At 56.4% G+C, this 21,669-nt stretch overlaps 3 protein-coding genes across 13 annotated transcripts in view; all 3 read left to right on the top strand.

The window, feature by feature from the left end:
• The window catches only part of Ddr1 (discoidin domain receptor tyrosine kinase 1), a 15,322-nt gene extending 9,138 nt beyond the window's left edge, over positions 1-6,184 (top strand). For 5 of the 7 annotated variants that reach the window (XM_023721880.1, XM_023721866.1, XM_023721865.1 and 2 more), the window contains exons 9-18: positions 97-192; positions 288-439; positions 1,407-1,572; positions 2,322-2,432; positions 3,442-3,686; positions 3,772-3,899; positions 4,014-4,214; positions 4,499-4,733; positions 5,068-5,217; positions 5,304-6,184. In XM_023721880.1, the coding sequence (XP_023577648.1) occupies positions 97-192; positions 288-439; positions 1,407-1,572; positions 2,322-2,432; positions 3,442-3,686; positions 3,772-3,899; positions 4,014-4,214; positions 4,499-4,733; positions 5,068-5,217; positions 5,304-5,444 (1,625 nt within the window). In that variant the 3' untranslated portion in view covers positions 5,445-6,184. The remainder of the gene's footprint in view (positions 1-96; positions 193-287; positions 440-1,406; positions 1,573-2,321; positions 2,433-3,441; positions 3,687-3,771; positions 3,900-4,013; positions 4,215-4,498; positions 4,734-5,067; positions 5,218-5,303) is intronic. The other 2 variants (XM_023721885.1, XM_004624330.2) reach the window with 1 other exon arrangement.
• Positions 6,185-10,088: 3,904 nt separating this feature from the next.
• Gtf2h4 (general transcription factor IIH subunit 4) lies at positions 10,089-15,082 on the top strand. Of its 3 annotated transcripts, XM_023721847.1 has the most exons (15): positions 10,089-10,162; positions 10,205-10,349; positions 10,729-10,871; positions 11,094-11,198; positions 11,658-11,789; positions 12,024-12,120; positions 12,204-12,292; positions 12,769-12,880; positions 13,009-13,077; positions 13,235-13,318; positions 13,499-13,631; positions 13,755-13,885; positions 14,340-14,387; positions 14,471-14,549; positions 14,784-15,082. In XM_023721847.1, exons 3-15 carry the CDS (start codon positions 10,732-10,734, stop codon positions 14,954-14,956), a joined length of 1,392 nt encoding a protein of 463 aa, XP_023577615.1. In that variant the 5' UTR covers positions 10,089-10,162; positions 10,205-10,349; positions 10,729-10,731; the 3' UTR covers positions 14,957-15,082. The 3 variants fall into 3 exon arrangements, with proteins under 3 accessions (XP_023577615.1, XP_004624384.1, XP_023577610.1); XM_004624327.2 differs by having other exon boundaries at positions 10,106-10,299; XM_023721842.1 differs by having other exon boundaries at positions 10,106-10,349.
• Positions 15,083-15,216: 134 nt separating this feature from the next.
• The window catches only part of Vars2 (valyl-tRNA synthetase 2, mitochondrial), a 17,136-nt gene continuing 10,683 nt past the window's right edge, over positions 15,217-21,669 (top strand). Inside the window, exons 1-7 of one of the 3 annotated variants that reach the window (XM_023721835.1) lie at positions 15,217-15,280; positions 15,664-15,894; positions 16,014-16,095; positions 16,205-16,305; positions 17,113-17,234; positions 17,343-17,409; positions 17,508-17,605. In XM_023721835.1, coding sequence (XP_023577603.1) covers positions 15,691-15,894; positions 16,014-16,095; positions 16,205-16,305; positions 17,113-17,234; positions 17,343-17,409; positions 17,508-17,605 — 674 coding nt within the window. In that variant the 5' untranslated portion in view covers positions 15,217-15,280; positions 15,664-15,690. The other 2 variants (XM_004624506.3, XM_023721838.1) reach the window with 2 other exon arrangements.

Below are 21,669 nucleotides of genomic sequence, written 5' to 3'. Positions count from 1 at the left end.
CTGCTCAGCCCCCTGGTTCCTCCCCGCCCATGTCGCCGCCCCCACCCTGCTCAGCCCCCTGGTTCCTCCCCTTCTGACCCCCTCCCCTCCCCCTAGATGTGGTGAATGATTCCTCTCCGGCTCCTGGGGGCACCTTCCCACCAGCGCCCTGGGGGCCGCCTGGCCCGCCTCCCACCAACTTCAGCAGCTTGGGTGAGCAGCCACAGCCCTGAGTACCGCCCAGCGCTCCCCAGGGGCCCGCCCTGTGGGTGGGTGCTGGCCCCAGTGCTGACCCGCTGCCTCTGCAGAGCGGGACCCCCGGGGCCAGCAGCCCGTGGCCAAGGCGGAGGGCAGCCCGACGGCCATCCTCATCGGCTGCCTGGTGGCCATCATCCTGCTGCTGCTGCTCATCATCGCGCTGATGCTGTGGCGGCTGCGCTGGCGCCGGCTGCTCAGCAAGGTGGGCGTGGGCGTGGGCGTGGGGCCTGCCCAGGGAAAGCTGCGTGCTTGTGGCAAGGCCTGCTGCAGAGAGAGCGCTGAGGGGCCTGGGGCACGGGCACTGGGGGCAGCCTGTGCAAGTCTTGCCCTCTGGGAGGGCTGAGGGTACGAGGGGTGGCTGAAAATGCAGTGGACGCTGGAGTTCTAAGTGTGTTACAGTGAAAGGCCCAGCGCCCCTCGGAGTGCTCCCCTTCCTCTAACACAGTTTTTGTTGGTACTGTTTTGGTTTTTTTTTTGAGACTGTAGCTCAGGCTGGCCTTGAACTCACTTTGGAGACCAGGCTGACCTTGAACTCACTTTGGAGACCAGGCTGGCCATGAACTCGCAGCGATCCTCCTGCCTCAGCCTCCCACTTGCTTTCCGAAGCAGCTCTGAAAGTCCTCTTTCCTGAGTGTCTTTATGAGGTTGCTGTAAGGATTGGGCCGGTGCTGCTGAGCGCCATCTGGTGGCAAGGCAGGCTCACAGAACAGTTCCTGGCATCCTCACCCACCTGATGCACCAGATCTGGGCCTGGGGACTTGGGCTGCTCCTTAAAATCAAAATGACCCTGGGGAGAAACATCGGGAGCTGACTTAAGACATCAGGGAGCCACAGCAGGGCAACTGAACGCGCTCAGAAAGAGGACTTAGGAGCCACCTCGGAAGCGACCGCGCGGGGCGGCGGCTGGCAGCGAGCGGGGGGCTCCGAGGCACTCATGGCGGCATCTTTACTGCAGGCATTTTTAACACATTGTATTTTTATCACCCCTCGTGAGTGCGCTGCTCGCCCTGCGCTCTGGCCGCCCTGCCCGCTGAGGCTGCAAGCAGCCGGCCGGATTCGGGCCGGGGTGTGCGCCCCGCCAGGACGCTGCCCACCTCCCTGCGGCGGGTCCTTTGCTGGGAAGCGGGGAGCGGCGGGGAGGACGCGCCTCACGCTGCCACCCCCTCCAGGCGGAGCGCCGGGCGCTGGAGGAGGAGCTGACCGTCCACCTCTCTGTGCCCGGGGACACCATCCTCATCAACAACCGCCCCGGGCCCCGGGAGCCGCCGCCGTACCAGGAGCCGCGGCCGCGCGGGAACCCGCCGCACTCTGCGCCCTGCGTCCCCCACGGCTCCGGTAAGCGCTGCCTGGCGCCAGCCGTGCCAGCCTCTGCCGGTTTGCTCCGTGTCCTTCTCTTCTAGTCTCTTCCCGTCTTTACCACTTTCAGCTCATTTCCTTTGGTGTCCTTGGTCACCCTCCTCATTCCATGTCCCCACCATGCCACTGTCCTCAAGGATTCCTGTCGCCCATCATCCTCAGGGGGTCTTACCCTTGTGCCCCACAGCCCATATACTCCACACCCTTATCTTTCTGGCCCTGGGAGAGATACATCTCTCCACCTTCTCAGTTGCCCCCTCTTCCAGTGTCTCCCAGGGCTGACTCTCCTCCCTATTCTTTTCACCCAGTGGTAGTCACAGGTCAATTTGTCTACTGTCCATCCATCTGTCAGTCATCCATCTGTAAAACAAGGGCTTGCAAGATCCTGAGTTTAATCCCTGGTACCACAGAGAAGAAAAAAAAAGTCATCCATCTACCCATCCATCCTTTGATACTGACACATCAATTTGTCATCTACCCATCCATCTACCTGTCCATCCACCAGTACTCACCTACCCACTCATCCATCAGTATTCATGTATTCCTTGCCCACCCATCATCCGTCTGTCCGTCTGTCCACCACTCTCCCCAGGTCCTTGTTCCCCCGTCTCCGTCGCAGTGCACTACTCCATGGGCCCCGCTCGGCCAAATTCTGGATGTCCCTGCCTGCCTGCCTGTCCAGCCTCAGGCTCACCCTTCCCCGTGTCTCCCCCTCCTTCTCCCGACAGCGTTGCTGCTCTCCAATCCGGCCTACCGCCTCCTTCTGGCCACTTACGCCCGTCCCCCTCGAGGCCCGGGCCCCCCCACACCCGCCTGGGCCAAACCCACCAACACCCAGGGTAAGCCCCTCTGCCTGGCCCGCCAGCCCGTGCCTGCTGGGCCGCGAGAAGCCCTCGGCCATGACTCCTCCCCTGCGGTGGCCTCGTCTGCTCTCCTGAGCTCCTGCAGGGCTGTCCCTTGCCCTAGCTCACCTCTGCTGCTTTCTGCTCCTCCTGAAGGCTCTTGGTGAGCCAGCCCTGAGGCCAAGGCTCAGCTCCGCTCCTCCTCCTCCTCCTCCTCCTCCTCCTCCTCGCCTCCCGCCCCATCTCTGCAGCTCTCCAGAGCCAGAGGAGCTATGGGCAGCGCCCTCCTGCCCCTGGTAACGCCTCCTTATTCTCCGCTTTCTCTAGCGCTGCGAGGAGGAGGGCCTCACCCTGGGCGCTCGCCCTCTCCCCCTGTGTCCTCTCTGCACTCCCAGAGGTGAAGGCCCCCCGCCCACCCACCTACCCGCCCTCCTGTCTGCTCCTCCCCTCTGTGTCACCTCTCTCTGTGGCCCCTTCCCCAGGGCCAAGCGGGCAGCTCTGTCCCCGTCTGTGGACCGCGTGTCATGGGGCTGGAGGATGTGCTGCCCTTTCCCTCTGTGTGCTCTGTCTCTTCCTGTCCTTCAGCTTGGTGTGTTGGGCCGGGTTGGTGACCACGGCAGGAAGGGGGCAGGCTGAAAGCCAGGAAACGAAGAAAGGACAGGGGGTTCTGGGGATGGGCCAGGGCTGGATGAGGCCATGGCTGGTCGCCCCCTTCTTGGGGGTGTGGGCTGAGGAAGCCCCTTCAGTCAGACCCTGGCTGTGCTGGGAGAGCCCGCAAGGTCTGATGTTCCAGCTGTTCTGCTCATCCATTCCCTGCCGCAACTCGGGCATCTCCAGGACAGCTGCCCTCTCAGGCTGGCGCCTTCGCTTGCTGCTGGGGGTGGTGGCACGAGGGGAGCTGGCAGCACCTACCTGGTCTCTCGGCTAGCTGGGAGCTGTGGGAGGTCAGCATGCAGAGCCAGAGCCAGGGCGCAGCCTGACACCTGCTGTCTTCTCTCCTCTCCAGCCTGCAGTGGAGACTACATGGAGCCTGAGAAGCCGGGTGCCCCACTCCTGCCCCCGCCTGCCCACAGCAGCGTGCCACACTATGCCGAGGCTGACATTGTCACCCTGCAGGGCGTCACTGGGGGCAACACCTACGCTGTGCCTGCGCTGCCCCCAGGGGCGGCTGCAGACGGGCCCCCCAGAGTGGATTTTCCTCGGTCTCGGCTCCGCTTCAAGGAGAAGCTGGGCGAGGGCCAGTTTGGGGAGGTGAGGAGGGCGCCCCTTGGCTGAAGCCCGCCCCAGCATCACGGCACCCACTGGGCCTGTGACCTGGCAGGTGGCCTTTCTACAGGTGCACCTCTGTGAGGTAGAGGACCCTCAGGACCTGGTTGGTCTTGACTTCCCCAGCAGCGTGCGCAAGGGACAGCCTTTGCTGGTAGCAGTCAAGATCCTACGGCCAGATGCCACCAAGAATGCCAGGTGAGCCTGGCTGTGGCCCCGGAAGGGAGGCTGGGTGTGCTGGGCGGGTGTCGGAGCTCCAAGGCACAAGAGGAGGTGTAGCCCGCGCCCCCGCTGCTCCCTGCTGCGCTCCAGGAACGACTTCCTGAAGGAGGTGAAGATCATGTCTCGGCTCAAGGACCCCAACATCATCCGGCTCCTGGGCGTGTGTGTGCAGGACGACCCTCTCTGCATGATCACCGACTACATGGAGAACGGCGACCTCAACCAGTTCCTCGGTGCCCACCGGCTGGACGACAAGGCGGCCGCGGAGGGTGCGGAGGGGCCCACCATCAGGTAGCCCAGGGCCTGGTACATCTGAGCGGGGAGGGCAGCAGGGGGCGGCAAGCAGGTAGCGGCTCCAAGAGGGACCAGGAGGGAGAACAGGTGACTGTGGGCACAGAGGCTGGAGAGGGCGGGAGCCCTCCATGACTCCCCTGTCCCAGGGTCGCTCTCACTGGAGGCCAAGGGTGGAGCCCAAGAAACATAGATTCAGCTGGAGGGAGGGAGTGGAGCATGTGGCCTGGCCTGGGGGAGAGAGCCGGGCCCCCCATGACCCTGCTGGTGGCTCCCTTCCACAGCTACCCCATGCTGTTGCACGTGGCCGCCCAGATAGCCTCGGGCATGCGCTACCTCGCCACACTCAACTTTGTGCACCGTGACCTGGCCACCCGAAACTGCTTGGTCGGGGAGAATTTCACCATCAAAATTGCCGATTTCGGCATGAGCCGGAACCTCTATGCTGGAGATTACTACCGCGTGCAGGGCCGGGCAGTGCTGCCCATCCGGTGGATGGCCTGGGAGTGCATCCTCATGGTGAGAGCCGGGCGGGGCCGGTGCCAAGGTGCTGCTCTTCCCAGCTGGCGTCTCCCACCTGTGACTGGGGGGTTCCTGTGACCTGGGCCCAGAAAAACAGAGTGGGTGATGAGTGGTCCGAGAGCCTGGAGTGGGGGTGGGGAGGATTCGGGAGGTGGAGAGCTGGGGGGCGGCAGCAAGTTGAGAGGGAGGGCTGGGGGGCATGCCAGGACCAGGAGGTGGAGGGCAGCAGGGGACTGGACCAGAGCTGCAGAGGGGAGGCAGCGGGGAAGGGCTGCTCAGGAGGGAGGCTTGCCCTATGTCCGTCTCGCCTCTGTCGCCCGCTCTGTGCCAGGGCAAGTTCACCACAGCGAGTGATGTGTGGGCGTTCGGGGTGACCCTCTGGGAGGTGCTGATGCTCTGCCGGGCCCAGCCCTTCGGGCAGCTCACCGACGAGCAAGTCATCGAGAACGCTGGGGAGTTCTTCCGGGACCAGGGCCGGCAGGTCAGAGCAGAGGAGGGCACTGGGCCCTGCGGGGGAGGCTGGGGGCGGGCCTTCCGCCGGAGCCTGAAGGGGTCCCCCCCCTGCAGGTGTACCTGTCGCGGCCGCCCGCCTGCCCCCAGGGCTTGTATGAGCTGATGCTGCAGTGCTGGAGCAGGGAGCCTGAGCAGAGGCCGCCCTTCCCCCAGCTGCACCGCTTCCTGGCAGAGGACGCAGTCAACACGGTGTAGCTCTGGGAGAGGCCTGAGGCCGCCAGTGATGCTGGGGGAGCCAGCCCTGCCCCTCCCACAGCCCGTCTGAGAGGCAGTGAGGTGGGGGCGCCCAACCTGGAGGCAAGCTCGCATCCCCTTCCCCATCCTCCACCTGCCTCCTTCCTGGAAGCCCTTGCCGCCCACCCGGCTGGCCCTGAGGACGGGATCTTCTCTGACTTCTGACAGCCATCCCTGGGGGAGAGCAAGTGCAGGGCAAACACTGGAGTGGCCCACTGCAGCGCCAGGCCTCACTGGATGACACTGGCCCCTGGGGAGGGGGCTCTGCCCCACCTCCTCTTCTTGTCATACACTGGACTCTGCCAGCTGGGAGCTGGGGGGAGGAGGACATGCGGGGCAAAAGATGTCCCTGGTGCATATCCCTGGAACTGGACACACTGGACCTGGGGGCGCTCCCTGCCCTTCCTCCGATCCTTGGGCAGCCCCACTTCCCACCTGCCGTGCTGTAACTAGGATTTCCCTGTGCCTGTACATTTCTGTGGAGTAAATATTGGGGTTAGAGGGAGAGAGGGAGCAGAGGCCTGTGGCGGTGGGGTTGGACATCTCTGTTGTAGCTACCACGTTGGTTTTTCTATAATCACTTGGGGTTTGTACATTTTTGGGGGGAGAGACACAGATTTTTACACTAATATATGGACCTAGCTTGAGGCAATTTTAATCCCCTGCGGTAGGCAGGTAATAAAGGTTGAGTTTTCCACAGGTGTCAGTGGGTTTTGGGGGGTTTGGGTTAGATCTACCTCCTGCCCCTTCCTCTGGCCCCATCCCAGTCGTCCTTCTCTTTCTGCCGTCACCACTGCCTGTGTTGGCCAGCATGGTGGTACCCTGCAGACGTGAGATGCTCAGACTCAGGAACCGGACTCAGCAAAGTGCCCACTTGAGGCAGCTCTGGAGGTGGTCGGGCACATGCTCCGGCTTGAGAAGAGGGGTGCTCTCCTCACGCTCGGCCACTTTGCCTGGCTGCCTCCCGTGGAGAGTTCAGGAACTCCTGTTCCTCAGAGGCTCAGCCCTGCAGTAAGGCAGATTGCTGTCGTCACGGCAGCTGACAGAATGGGAGCCAGAACTGCGCCGAGGGAAACGATGTTACCTCTGCGTGCTCTGAGCTGCTGAGCATTTGAAATTCGGCCGGTGGGACTGCGGGGAGGACTTTGGTTCATTTTGATTTAAATAGCAGGGGTTAGCAGCTGCCATGCCACACACACAGCCTTTACCGCAGTTAAGGGGAGCCGTCGGCACGTGCTGCCCTCTCGGCGCCTGAATGAGCCAGGGGGCCCAGCAGCCCGGCATCGGCCACAGTGCACAGGGGACGGCACGGGGGCTGGGAAAGGGGGCGGGGTTCTGGTGATACGTCACCAGCTGCAACTCATTCACTGTGACTCCTGGGAACTTGGGCACGGCCGGCTGGCAGCAGGGTGGCTGCAGGGCTGGCACTTAGCCATAAATCAGTCGGTTTGGGGTTGTGCTTCGGTAATGTTGCTGCTTTAGTGTGCAGGGAACTGTGACAGGCGCCCAGCTCCCCCGTGCCGCTCTCTTCCACGTGAAGGATATGGCCTCTTCCAAGTGCTAAGACACAGAAGTTTCTTCCAAAGTCAAGTGTGAAGATACATGGCTGTCTGTAATGGTAATCCCAGTACTCTGGAGGCCAGGGCAGGAGTGTTGTCATGAGTTCAAGGCCAACCTGAACTCACAGTGAAGTGCCGTCTCAAAAAGATAAAGGGTTTCGGAGATAGCTCAGTGTCTAAGCGCCTGTCTAGGCAAGTGCAAGGACCTGGGTCTGACCCCTGGTACCACATAAGCATGCCAGCCCCATCCCGGGTGCGCCAAGCTGGCCACCAAGACCAGGCATGGTGGCCACACCTGTAATCCCAGTGCTGAAGAGGCTGAAACAGGAGGATCTCTACAAGTCTCAGCTGCATAGTGAGACCCTGTATCCAATACATAAAATTAAAAAAAGAGACAACAAAAAAGTTTTTCACAATGATGCCATTGGGCCATATATGCCATTTTGTAATTCGCTTTTCTCTCCCTGTTGCTTGATCATAGGTAGCTCAACGACCCACACATTACCTAACAAGTCCCCAGGGTTACACATTCGTGTTTTAACATAACACAACAAAAACAGATGTTCAATAAACATCTTTGCATACATATTTCTCTACCCTGGTGGGAGAATTCCAGTATGATACGTTTTCAAAGGTGGAGCTGCTATGTTAAAGGAGAATCAACTTAAGATTGTTAGGGCTAGCACTCTGTGCGCGCGCTTTGTGTGTGTGTGTGTGTGCTGACAAAGTGGAACTTAAAAATTAGGCAGAGTGGGGCTGGTGAGATGGCTCAGTGGTCTAAAGCACCTACTTAGAACAAGCTCAGCAAAGCACAGGGACCGTGGTTCAATCCCCAGCGCCACATGCCAGCCAGACCCGCCCCCTGGTGGGCTGAGCTGGCCACACACACACACACACACACACACATAAATAAATAAAAAAAAATTAGGCAGAGTAAGAGATAATTAGTAATGAATGAAGCAACTATAATAATATACTCTAATGCAGTTATTTGCAGTTCCTGACTTTCAGAATTTTCTATTTAATGTTCAGTTGTCTGTAGGTACCTGAAAAACTGTGGCTGGGGTAGAGCTGGTTTCCACTTCGGGTCTCCCAGAAGGAGCCTTAGGAACCAATGGCTACAGCAAGCGCTGAGCACGCTCCACACCCAGCCAGCACAGGATGCCAAGCTCTTATTTTGCTTACCTTTTATAAATTTCTTCTATTTTTTATTTCTTTAACTTATTTTTTTTACTTTCATTTAAAAAATTTTGTTTTTATTTATTTATTTTTTAGCAGAACTGGGGATTGAACTCAGGCCCTTGTGCTTGCCAGGGAAGCACATATCCACTGAGCCATCTCCCCAGCCCTTTTTTTTTAGTTTCAAATGAAGTTTATAGTCATTTCATCCCCTTAAGACATTTAAATTTTTTGTTATTTATTCTTTTTTTTTTTGGCGAGGGGTGGGGGCAGGGGGTGCCTGGGGGTTGAACTCAGGACCTTGCACTTGCCAGGCAGGTGTTTATTCTGCTGAGCTATATCTCTGGCCTGATCGCTTGTTTCTCTTGCTAATCTACTAAGTTTCTTTTTCTTACGCTGCTCTGCAAAAGCTGTTAGCATTTTGTCTTTATGAAACATTTCTTCCCAAGTTGTGGTTTGTGGTTTGTCTTTTTAACCTTATCTGTTGCCACAACTAAGCTTTGTCAGTTTTGTGCTGTGCTCAAATAATTTTAAACACTGGTTGGTAAAAAGACAGAGAACAACAAAACACAGGTGAGCTTCGAGGTGACAAAGTCTCGTGCAGCCCCTCCATGTAGGTCTCCAGCAATCCTGCCCCACCCAGCCTGGACACCTCTGTCTTATCACGGCCGAACTTCTCAGTCCCTCCTGGTCTAGCGGTGAGCAAAACAGTTTGCTTTCAAGAATTTGGTGGTGGGGGTGGGGTGGCCAGGGAGGTAGCACGGCCATCTGAGTGTCTGCCTGGCAAGCACAAGGACCCGGGTTTCATTCCCGGTACCACTGCCATGCCGGCCCAGCACCAGGCTGGCCATCAACCCTGTGTGGCCGAGCACGCCTGTAATCCCAGCACTGGGGAGGCTGAGACAGGTGGATCACTACGAGTCTGAACTGCATAGCAAGACCCTGTACCAAGTAAATAAATAAATCATTTAAAAAAATCTTAGAATAAAGAATATCCAAAAGTGAACAAATATCTATTAAAAAAATAGTTTGGGGGATGCGTTTAACTCCAGGCTTGGCTGAAGAGTTTCCCTTGACTTTCTCTGAGTAATTCTTAAGTCAAATCAGAGCAAACAATTCATTTCTTTTAAACATTGCAATTAAAAAAAAAACTTTTTAAAAAATGTATTTGGCTGTTACAGCGTTTCACTACACAGCTCAGAGTCAGAGGATCCTCCTGTTGTCAGCCTCCCGGGCGCTGGGATTACAGGCGGGCTGCACCAGTACATCTGGACTCCGTGGCTGGTTTAGCGCCCCCTGGAGGGCGGAGGCGGCACGGCAAGCGGTGCTAGGGATGGGGGGGTAGAACCGCAGTCCGACAATGGTTGTTACCTTGCATAATGTTGTCTTCAAGTTAGTTGTTTAGATTACCAGATATAAGCATGCAAATAAACTCTGCATTTGAGTCTTACATGGAACCGTGGGGGTGGCAGGAGGGAAATCTGTCTGGTGCTGTCACGGAAGGCGCCCAGGGTTTGTCCATCCTTAACAGGTGGAAACGCTCTGCAGTGTGCGTCGCCCCAATTCTATGGGGCAACAGCTGAGCTTCAGGAACCCAAAACCCTCGGGCACTTTCACTCTCTGGTCCGCCCGCTGCCCTAGCCAGTTTAAGTAGCCGTTAGCTGCGAGGTCAGAGGGCACAGCGGAACCAAAATAGCCGGGCTTTTGGTGTCCGGGGCTCAATGAATGAAAACCCGGCTCTCGGCTCCCACGATCCTCGCGATGCCTTTCGGGAATTGTAGTCATACACACAGCAGCCTGCTCCAGGGCGGGCGCGGAGAGGACTCCAATTCCCAGTATGCATCGCGGCGGGAAAGTGTAGCACCGCCCCTCATCTCCTCACTTGACTTCTTCCTTTCCCTTTCTTCACAGGGCTCCGGTCTGTAAAATCCTTCCTCGCTTTCCCAACTTTTTGTCGTATTTCCCACTATCCTTCATCTCTGGAGCCAGAGAGACACATTGGCTCCTATTGGACGGCTCGAGACCTGGGGTGCTTGACCGGGATCGACACGGAGGGCTGAGGAGACCCCGGAGGGCGTGTGAGAGCCGGTGCTGGCCGGGCGCGGAGCGGGAGGCGAGCGGCGGCGAAGTGAGGAGGGGGTCGAGGTGCGGGGGAGGTCGGACGCTGTGGGCCCCCCGGGAGGGCAGGAGACCCGGGCGGGGACGCCCTGGGAAGCGTGGCAGACGCGGTGCGGGCCGGAGGCTGGCAGGCCCGGGCGGGAGGGGCCCGGCTCGGCGGCGCGCGGTGCCAGGAGGCGGGCCGGCAGGTGGAGGACCGCGAACACTTCTGTCACTTGGACACTGAGAAACCATTTGAGAGGAGGATTGAGACGAGGAAGCGGGAAGGGAGGGGAAGCCGGCGAGGTCTGCGAGAACGGGGAGGGGACGAGGCTTACCGCGGGGCCGCGGGATGCGGCCGGAGGACAGATTGGGCTCGCACTGCCGGCCGTAACAGCAGCGTCGCCCAGGTGATGGAGAGCGCCCCTCCGCGGGCTGGGCTGAGCCGAGTGCACCTACAGTGCCGCAATCTGCAGGAATTCCTGGGGAGCCTGAGCCCCGGCGTGCTGGACCGTCTGTATGGCCACCCTGCCACGTGTCTGGCTGTCTTCAGGTGAGGGGTGGGTCTCCCAGCGGGGACTGCTGGGAAAGTCACAGGAGCTGCGGACCGCGTCAGGGATCAGGAGTGGAAGCTTCGCGGCCGGGATGGGGTCTTGTGGGGCAGCAGGGCGGGTAACGGTGTGGGCGTGGGATGAGATGTTCCGAGGTACCCGAGGGCAAAGCTGCAGGTATGGAGGGGCTGTTGATATTAATCGTTGGCCTCCTCCTCCTGTAGGGAGCTCCCACCTTTGGCTAAGAACTGGGTGATGCGGATGCTATTTCTGGAGCAGCCTTTGCCTCAAGCTGCCGTAGCCCTGTGGGTGAAGAAGGAATTCAGCAAGTGAGTCTGTCCTGCGTTCTCAGCTGGATGTGGATTTTCAGTTGCTGGGCTCCCTGACATGCTCTTCCTTGGAATGCTTCCAGAAAAGTGTGTGTGTGTGTGGATTTTTCCCCCCAGTGGGTGGTGCTGGGATCAAACATATGGCCCTGTGATATCTGCTGAGCACATGCTGTAGCGCTGCATACACCTTAACTCTGCAGGAAATGTTGATGGGTGTTTGAACTGAATAATACGCCTGGTAAAGAGCTTAAATGGAATACACTGGGAAACTTTTCCCTCTTGGAGAGTTGTGATGTCCCATCTATAATGAGGATCTGCTAGGGGTGCTGTAAAGACATTTGTTTGAAGAAGATGTGCTCTGACCCTGGGAGGCTGTTCTCAGGATTAAGGCTTAGAAAAGGCGGAAATGGAGGCTCCTGGGCTTCCTCTTTTTTTGCTGCTCATCCTCTGCTATTCCAGGGCTCAGGAAGAAAGCACAGGGCTGCTAAGTGGCCTCCGGATCTGGCACACCCAGCTGCTCCCTGGTGGTCTCCAGGGCCTCATCCTCAACCCCATCTTCCGCCAGAACCTCCGCATTGCCCTTCTGGGTGGGTATGTTGCTTCCATCTCTTCCTACACTAAGCTGGGGAACTAATAAATCAACCACAGGAGTGGAAGCTCCTAAGGGCCTCCCCGGAACCTTAGGTCCCCACTTTGTCAGGAATAAGTCAGACCAGATGTGGCTGCAGGCTGTAGGAAATGTGTCCCACTCATGGGGTAAAGGTAGGAAGGACCAAGGGGCAATGGGGAACAGACACACTTACCCTGGGCCTGTGCTGGCCATAGGGGCAAGGCCTGGTCTGATGACACAAGTCAGCTAGGGCCGGACAAGCATGCCCGAGATGTTCCCTCACTGGACAAGTACGCCGAGGAGCGATGGGAGGTAAGAATGGGGTTCTGTGCATGTCAGCTCCCCTGCTCCCCCGCAGCCCGCAGTGGACTCCTTTCCTCTGCTTCTGTTCCTAGGTGGTCTTGCACTTCATGGTGGGCTCCCCCAGTGCGGCTGTCAGCCAGGATTTGGCTCAGCTCCTCAGCCAGGCCGGGCTCATGAAGAGGTGAGGAGGCCTGAGCCATAGCAGGCCGAGGCTTCCTGGCCTGGGGCTCAGTGCCAGAGTTCTTACCTACCAGATACTGGAGCCTGGGGTTGATCCCAGCACCACACCCAACAGCAAAACCAGACTGGGTGTTTGGGGACAACTTAGGATGGTGGGGAATACAAAAAGTGAGACTGGAAGGGCCTGTCAAATAGCTCAGCAGATTAAAGCGCCTGCAAGCAGGCACAGGGGCTAGGGGTTGGATCCCTGGCTTGCCTGCCGGCCCCGCCCCCAGGGTGCACTGAGCGGGCAGTTGAGACTGGGTGTGGTGGCGTGTGCCTGTAATCCCACTTCTTGGGAGGCTATAAACAGATTACTATGACTCAGATCTAGTAGTGAGACCCTGAACACCCTGTAGACCCTTCCCTAAAAAAAGAGATGGGTGGGATGGTGATGTTTCTCTGCTCATCTCCGCCATCGTCTTTCTCTGTCTCCAGCACTGAACCCGGGGAGCCCCCCTGCATCACCTCCGCCGGCTTCCAGTTCCTGCTGCTGGATACGTCTGCCCAGCTCTGGTACTTCATGTTGCAGTATCTGCAAACAGCCCAGGTGAGGAGGCCAGGCCCTTCGCCAGTGTGCCCCGCTCCTCTCAGCTCCCACCGCAAGGGCTCTGTTTCCTGCCCCACTCCTGCGTTCGCTCTGTCCCATCTCTCCCTTCGGCTTTCCTCTTTCCCCAGAGCCGGGGCATGGACTTGGTAGAGATCCTCTCCTTCCTCTTCCAACTCAGCTTTTCTACTCTGGGCAAGGTGAGCAGGGACTTGAGGACAGGGAAGGATGGGGAGTCGGGCAGGGTAAGAGGGGCCACAAAGCAAGCGGAGAAAGGGAAGGAGGGAATGGGTGTGGGGACCCTAGGGAGGAGGTGGCCAGGTATTGTGTGGACCCCAGTTGGCTTCTCTTCCCCAGGATTACTCTGTGGAAGGAATGAGTGATTCTCTATTGAACTTCCTGCAACATCTGCGTGAGTTCGGGCTTGTTTTCCAGAGGAAGGTATGAGGGCCCAGATGCCTGGCTTGGGACCGGAGCACAGGGCAGTTGCCAGGGCCGAGCCCTCATCCTGTGGGGCAGGAAGTTGAGGGTTGGGGTCTGTGTGCTGGGAGGGATCCAATTGCCCAGGCAGGACAACGTAGGGCGCCTAAGAGAGGTCTGTCTTTGCCTTTTCCTTCCTAGAGGAAATCTCGGCGTTACTACCCCACCCGCCTGGCCATCAACCTTTCGTCTGGTGTCTCTGGGGCCGGGGGCACTGTGCATCAGCCTGGCTTCATCGTAGTGGAAACCAACTACCGCCTGTATGCCTACACGGGTGAGGCTGGCCGGCGGAAAGGGGGAGAGAAGCGGGGGATGCTGCTTGTGTTCCTGGACGTCTGACAGCTCTCCGCCCACTGAGCTGTGGGGCAGCCTCCTCTCTCTCCCACACCCACACCAGAGTCGGAGCTGCAGATCGCCCTCATTGCTCTCTTTTCTGAGATGCTCTACCGCTTCCCCAACATGGTGGTGGCACAGGTGACCCGGGAGAGCGTGCAGCAGGCCATTGCCAGTGGCATCACGGCCCAGCAGGTATCACCCTGGAGGTGGGGGTGCGGGCCTGGGCTGCCGTCGCACAGTGGCCCCTGTGGGGGCTGGCACAGTAGTCACACACTGTCTGAGCAGTAGGCACGTGAGGAAGAGGTGTGGGAAAGGTAGAGAACACACGCAGCTGTTGAGGGACGCGCGCCAGGGAAAATGCCCGCAGGAAGCGGCACAGCTCTGGCTGCGCCCCTGCCCCGAGATCCCCAGCCGCAGAACGAGCCGGCTTGCCCGGCCTCTTCTGCACGGCCAAGGGCGGGCCCCAGCCCGCAGGAGTGTTGGAGGATTCCTGGAAGCTTCGAGGGAGATGAGCGCAGCCAGGGAGTGCTCGGGTGGCTGCGGCTACTCAGAGAAGGAAGAGAGTGATGGGAAGGGAAGTGTGCTGGAGAAGGAGCTGGCAGGCGGGCGAGCAGGCCCTCGGGGCTCCATGCTCCTGTCTCCCCAGATAATCCATTTCCTGCGGACCAGGGCGCACCCGGTGATGCTCAAACAGGTATGCACAGGTGCGCGTCCGCCCGTGGGTGGGGCGGCCCGGGCGTGGCGCTTCCCGAGCCCCAGAGCCTCCCTGCCCTGCAGACGCCCGTGCTGCCGCCCACCATCACCGACCAGATCCGGCTGTGGGAGCTGGAGCGCGACAGACTCCGCTTCACGGAGGGTGAGGGTTCGGGCCCTGCCGCGCGGAGGCAGGGCAGGGCAGGGCAGGGCGGGCAGGTGGGGCGGAGGACGCCGCGCGGAGACAGAGGCTTTACTTCGGGTGGACGGGAGCACGGCGCGCTGTCCCCGCGGCGCCCTCGGGGGTGGCTCCGAGGGAGCGGCGGGGAGCCGGGCAGGCAGACGCGCGGGCGGCCGGCAGCCACAGCGTGCTGAGGCCCGCGCTCCCCGCGGCCAGGCGTGCTGTACAACCAGTTCCTGTCGCAAGTGGACTTCGAGCTGCTGCTGGCCCACGCGCGGGAGCTGGGCGTGCTGCTCTTCGAGAACTCGGCCAAGCGGCTCATGGTGGTGACCCCGGCCGGGCACAGCGACGTCAAGCGCTTCTGGAAGCGGCAGAAGCACAGCGCCTGACCGTGCGGGGTGGGCCTGGACGGACGGCGGGGGCGGGGGTCGCGGGCCGGCCGCGTGCGTGACTCACGGCTCGGGTGCCTTTAATTTATACTGCAAGATGCTTTTTGTTGAATAAAGTTGTGGAAACACTGCACGCCTGGGTGCCGCCCCGCCCCGCCCCCTCCCCTCCCCCCGCGCCCCGCCCCACCCCGCCCCGTCCCCTGCAGCCTCCTGTTCTCCGCGCGCCGCGGCTACTGCGCCTGCGCCTGGCTGGCCCCGCCTCCTTACGCCGTCGCCGGCCACGTTCTGGGCCTGCGTCCGCGCCGCGCCGCCGCCGGGCCCTGGGTTAGCGGCGGGTAGAAGTCGGGGCGCGCGCCCGCAGCTTCCTGGAGGTGGGGGGTCGCGGTGGGGCTGGCGGGATGCCCGGGGCGCGGCGGTCGCGCCAGGTGGGCCCGTGCCGGCCCTCGGTGCTTCTCGTCCGTCTGGCCCGGCGCCGGCTCCTGTGCCCTCTGGTGTCCGCGGGCCGCGGCGCAGGGGCAGAAGCGCCCGGTGCCTGTGACTCGAGGGTGCTGCGCTTGTCCGCACCAAGCGCTTCAGGCCTGCAGGAGGGAGGGTGCAGGGATCTGGGTTCAGGCCAGTGCTGGCAGGTAGCGGGGAATGAAAGAAGTGGTTTGGGGGTGTGGTGCCCCTGCACGTCCTTGTTCTAACGTGCTGTCCCTCCGGAACAGATCGTGCCCTCTTCCCACACACTCCTGATGCCTCATTTACCTCTGGCCACGCTTCTTCGAACGCCCTTTCAGGGGCCGAGGTCCTCGCCGAGCCTAACCAGACTTCAGCCCCTTTCTATACAGTCACAGCCTCATGGCTCACAGACCTCCCGCAGGAACCGAGAAGCCAAACAGAAGCGCCTGCGGGAGAAGCAGGCGGCACTGCAGGCTGGGATTGTCGGGAAGAGCAAGGTTGGGGTGGGACAGCTCAGCCTTGGGCCTGAGACTGGGGGTGGGGGACGGGACGGGTGGAGAGCCCGACGGAAGGGGTGTGGGGACGCTCAAGCCTCGGTTTTTTCCCTTCCCCAAAGTCACCCGCAGAAGCCAGGAAGGCCTGGAGTCTTAAGGAGGTCGTGTTATATGACATTCCTACAGGACCTGGTGACAAGAAAGGTAACCAGGGAACCTGAAGGCTTCTGATTTTTGTTGCCCCCTTGATTTGCTGAGATGCATTGTGGAACAAAGGCCAGTACTTAGTGGAGCTGTCCCTCTATTTGCACAGATATCTCTGGGCCGCTGCCTCCTGCTTACAGCCCCCGGTATGTGGAAGCTGCTTGGTACCAGTGGTGGGTGCAAGAGGGCTTCTTCAAACCAGAGTATCAGGTCAGTGGGGCCTGCAGAGAGGGTACTGTGTGGGCACACCGAGCCTTGGAGTCAGGCTCATGCACGTTGCAGAGCTCGTCTCTGGCCAGTGGCCTCTGCACAGATGTCTCTTGGGGGCCAGGGAGATGGCTCAGTAGAATAAGTGCTTCCCTGGCAAGCGCGAGGGCCTGAGTTCAATCTCTGGTTCTGCCGCACACAAAAAATATGTCTCTTGGTGATCCCGAACTCCACCATTTTTCTGTTACTTTATTTTTAATTTTATTGAGAAACAACAATGAGACAGTTTCAGAAGCGATTAATAGGACAGTTTCAATAACTAATACATTGCATATTGTTATCTTCGTAGGGGTTATTTGTAGTAAAGGATGCAGACATGATACCCTGTCCAGATACTATTAGTACAAATCTTTCTTCTCATTCATTTTTCTGTCACTTGCCGAGGATTCTTCCTTGAAGTTCCGTGGGGTTTTGTTGTTTGTTTTGTATTTTAGGGAAGGGTCTACAGGGTGTTCAGGGTCTCACTACTAGATTGGACTCTAGTGATTCTCCTGTTTAGAACCTCCCCAAAACTGGAATTATAGGTGTGTGCTACCACACCCAGTCTCAGTTGCTGTGTCAGTGTGCCCCCCGGGGGTGGGCAGGCGTGGCAGGCCAGGGGATTGAACCCCAGTCCCTGCACCTGCTTGCAGGTGCTGTAACCCACTGAGCGATTTGGTCATTCCTTGAAGTTCTGAATGTCTTGGAGGCACCAGAGGGTGCTGTCTCCCCAGTCTTCTCTTGCCTTGGGACTTTCCTTGTTCCTTCTAGGCACGGCTGCCCCAGGCTACTGGGGAGACCTTTTCCATGTGCATCCCACCGCCCAATGTCACGGGTTCCCTGCACCTCGGCCATGCCCTCACCGTGGCCATCCAGGATGCCCTTGTGCGCTGGTAGGGGCTGGGGGCTGCTGCAGCCCTTGGAGGGGAGGTAGAAAGTGTGGGTGTGGGCGAGGGTAGGCCCGTGGGCTCGAGGGCTCACGAGAAGCATCTCTGTTGTAGGCACCGGATGCGAGGGGATCAAGTGCTGTGGGTCCCTGGCTCAGATCACGCAGGAATTGCTACACAGGTGGGTCTTTTCTCGCATTGTCCTACGGTTGGCTGACAGTGTATTTTCTTCCAGAAGCAGCCTGACATGCTGTGCATTGGCTCCTGGTCTTCCTGCAGGCTGTGGTGGAGAAGCAGCTGTGGAAGGAGCGGGGAGTGAGGCGACACGAGCTGGGCCGGGAGGAATTCCTCAGGGCAGTGTGGCAGTGGAAGGAGGAGTGAGTACCGGCTGGCTGCAGGCTCCAGAGGCAGCTGCCGAGGCCTTGCGCCCCTGCTCGGCTCCTGAAAGCAGCCTCTGTGCTTTCCTGCGCGCCCTCACTCCCTGGGAGCTGGAAGCTCTGGAACCCATGGCGCTTTTGGAGGGGTCTCCAAGCCTCTCTTAAGTCTTTCAGGTTTTTGTTTTTTTTTTTTGCTAGTACACATTGGGAGCAGAGGATGATTTGTTCCTTGTGGGGAGTGGTGCAGGCACACAGCTTAATTCTTTTCAGTGTCCCCTTCCCCCTCCGTCCCTCCTTTGGTCCTTTCCCTTTTTACAAACGATATGTCATCTTTCTTATTACTTATTTTTTGTTTTGCTCTATATATATATATATATATATATATATTGTTTGCTTTAGTTTCAATTGTAGTAATTTTTGCTCTGATCTTTATTTTGTGTTTTTAAAACATAAACCATGCCATTCAGGTTGGCCTTGAGTTCCCTTGGTAGCCCAGGCTGGCCTCAGATTCACAGGGATCCTCCTGCCTCAGCCTCTCCAGTGCTGGGATTACAGGTGTGCGCCACCACGCCAGGCTGTGCTGATCTTCTGTGTTTCCTTCCTTGTACTGGCTTTGAATTTGGCTTTCCTTTGTTGTTCTAGGGCCTTGAAGTGTAGTGCATCTTTAGGTTTTTATTTGGGCTCTCTTTGTGTTTTGGATGTTGGCGTTTGCAACTATAAACGCCAGTTCTTTTAGGACTGCTGTGTCCCATGGACTCTAGTGTTGTACTGACATTAGTGTTTAATTGCAGCAGCTAATTCCTTCCTTGATTTCTTTTGTGACCCACTGATTCAGAGCGTATTGCTTCGTATCCGCGTGTCTCTGCAATTTCTGTGGTTTCTTTGCCATTGATTTTTGTTTTAGTTTCAGTGCACTGCACGTATTATCAAAGCGCACGGGTAATTTGGGTTCTTTTATATTATCTTAAGTATGCTTTATGGGCAGCGTGTGGTCGGTTTTGGAGAAAGTCCCATGTGCTGCTAAAAAGACTGTGTATTCTATGGTTGGGTGGAACACTAGATATCTGTTAAGGCCATTTGTCCCAAGGTGTGGTTCAACTCCAGTATTTTTTGTTGATATTTTTAAATCTAGTTGATCTACTTCTGCCAGTGTGGTGTTGAGGCCCCCACTCTATTTGTGTTGTTGCTCTGGTCTTTTGCACTCCATAGTATTTGCTTTATGAAGTTGGGTGTGCCAGTGTTCAGTCATGTTTTTAATTGTTATCTTTTCCTGTTGGATTGTTTCTTTCACCAATATGTGGTGACCTTTGCCTCTTCTGATCAGTTTTGGATTGTAGACCACTTTGTCTGAAAAGGGGTGGCCATTTCTATTTGCTTTTGGGTCCCTGTTACATTAATTTTACTCTATAAATTTCTCTTTGGGTTAAATGTTTTTCTTGTATGCAGCGTACCAATGGGTTCTTTTTCCATGGTCTGTTCTGTCTGTGTCCTTGAATGGGGAATTGAGACCGTTCACGTTGAGAGTTGTTCTCAATGACATATTCCTTTCATTGCATTACTTCTTTTTTTTTTTTTTGTGGCACTAGGGATTGAACTCAGTACTTCTCTCTTGCCAGCTCTCCCTGGCCCCTCATTTTATTATTTTCCTATTGCTTCTGCTTAAATGCTCGCCCTCCCTTGTGTGTTCATTTGGTTAGTCTTTTGGGTCTTGTTACCTTCCTTGTCTCTTTCTAGGATAGTCTTTTTTTTTTTTTTTTTTTTTTTTTTTTTTTTTGGCGGAACCAGGGATTGAACTCAGGCCCTTGCAGTTGCCAGGAAAGCACTTATTCCATTGAGCCATCTCCCTGGTTCCTCTAGGGTAGTCTTGAAAATTCTTTGGTTTCCTAAGGTGCTGATTGTCACAGAAAGACCTTATTTCTCCACCAGTTTTGAAAGGTAGTTTTGCAGGGTATGTCAGTGTGTGATGGAGGTTGTCTTCTTTAAGGGTTTGAAACACTTCAGTCCCTTCTGGCCATTTTAGGTATGTATTGTGAAGTCTGCTGTTATTCTGAGAACTGATCTTTATAGCTAATTTGTTGCTTTTTTCCAACAACTTTTAAGATTCTGTTCTTGTGTTGCTCTTTAAGGATTTTGACTATGATGGGTTACAAGAAGTTCTTTTCTGATTGTAGCTACTTGGAGTTTTATATACCTTACTTGCCAGTTTGTCTAGTTCTTTCCCTATGTTTGAAAAGTTTTCTGCTATTTCCGTAAACAGGCTTTTTATGATTTGTGTTGTTTTCTCATTTTTCACTAATTTCAGTTAATCTTAGTCTTTGTGTCGTCTAGTAGCTGTTGGATCCACTTTCATGACTTCTTACTGTTTCTAAAGTATCTCTGAATAATTGGTCACTTTAGCCAGATCAGCGTTGTCATCTGGTTCTGCTACTCTGTCTGGCATTCTTCACTTTTGAATAGAACTTTCTATCTCTTGGATTTCTGGTTGGTTCCTGTTCATTGACTCTTAATTTGTTGCTAAAATAGTCATTTCTTGGAAATCATTTTGAGAGGATGGGGAGATAGCTTAGTAGAATAAGTACTTGCCTGGCAAGCGCAGGGTCCTGAGTTCAATCCCCAGTACCGCAAAAAAAAAAAAAAAAAAAATCATTTTGTTAAGCTCATCAAGCTTTTTAATGGGGTCTTCTGTAAACTCACTGATTATTTTCTTATGTCTATTATCTGTTTAGTTAATTGGAAAAGTTAATCAATGGAAGATGAGACAGAGGAGAACAAAGTGAGATAAAGGGTCCCTTGAAGGAGTTAAAGGAAATTAATATACTTAGATAAAAGTGACAGGAAAGAACAAACCAAAAAGGAGGAAAAAACAAAGTTAAGAGGAAAATAGAGCCTTTCTGCTGGTGGACACCGCGGAGGAAGCATCGTCAGGCTCTCTTCCTACTGCCGTGACGTCTAAGTCAGAGTCTCCCAAGGAGCCAGAACAGCTGCGGAAGCTCTTCATCGGAGGGCTGAGCTGTGGAACAACTCAGGAGAGTCTGAGGAGCCATGTTGAGCAGTGGGGAACACTCAGCCTGCGTGGTAATGACGGACCCGAACACCAAGCGTTCCAGGGGTTTTGGGTTTGTCACTTATGCCACTGCGGAGGAGGTGGATGCAGCCATGAATGCAAGGCCACACGAAGTGGATGGAAGAGTTGTGGAACCAAGGAGAGCTGTCTCAAGAGAAGGTGCTCAAAGACCAGGTGCCCACTAGCGGTGAAGAAGATCTTTGTTGGTGGCATTAAAGAAGATACTGAAAAACATCACTTATCAGATTATTTTGAACAATATGGAAAAATCAAAGTGATTGAAATTATGACTGACCGAGGCAGTGGATAAAAGAGAGGCTTTGCTTTGGTAACCTTTGATGACCATGACTCTGTGGATAAGATTGTCAATCAAAAATACCATACTGTGAACGGCCACAACTGTGAAGTGAGGAAAGCCCTGTCCAAGCAGGAGATGGCTAGTGCTTCATCTAGCCAAAGAGGTCGAGGTGGTTCTGGAAACTTTGGTGGTGGTTGTGGAGGAGGTTTCCGTGGCAATGGTTCGGTCGCGGAGGAAACTTCAGTGGTAGAGGTGGCTTTGGTGGCAGCCGTGGTGGGGGTGGATATGGTGGCAGTGGAGATGGCTACAATGGATTTGGTAATGATGGAAGCAATTATGGAGGTGGTGGAAGCTATAATGAATTTGGCAATTTCAACAGTCAGTCTTCGAATTTTGGACCCATGAAGGGAGGAAACTTTGGAGGCAGAAGCTCTGGGCCCTTCGGTGGTGGAGGCCGGTATTTTACCAAACCACGAAATCAAGGTGGCTGTGGTGGCTCCAGCAGCAGCAGTAGCTGTGGCAGTGGCAGAAGGTTTTAAACACTTCCAGGAAACAAAGCTTAGCAGGAGAGGAGAGCCAGAGAAGTGACAGGGAAGCTACAGGTTACAACAGATAGGTGACCTCAGCCAGGCACAGTGGTGGCAGCGCCCAGCTGCTACAAAGAAGACATGTTGTAGACAATACTCATGCGTATGGGCAAAA

The sequence above is a fragment of the Octodon degus genome, unplaced genomic scaffold (genome assembly GCF_000260255.1).
Source record: "Octodon degus isolate 3935 unplaced genomic scaffold, OctDeg1.0 scaffold00005, whole genome shotgun sequence".
NCBI classification, from domain to species: domain Eukaryota; kingdom Metazoa; phylum Chordata; class Mammalia; order Rodentia; family Octodontidae; genus Octodon; species Octodon degus.
Note: the sequence above shows the minus strand (reverse complement) of the source record. Positions and strands in the feature narration are given on the sequence as shown.

What these genes read in the sequence shown, in the direction of transcription:
- Gtf2h4 (XM_023721847.1), top strand. Translation starts at nt 10,732, where the DNA reads ATGGAGAGCGCCCCTCCGCGGGCTGGGCTGAGCCGAGTGCACCTACAG. An exon ending in GTGAAGAAGGAATTCAGCAA is followed by an intron (nt 11,199 to 11,657) that starts GTGAGTCTGTCC and finishes CTGCTATTCCAG; the next exon opens with GGCTCAGGAAGAAAGCACAG. An exon ending in CGCATTGCCCTTCTGGGTGG is followed by an intron (nt 11,790 to 12,023) that starts GTATGTTGCTTC and finishes TGCTGGCCATAG; the next exon opens with GGGCAAGGCCTGGTCTGATG.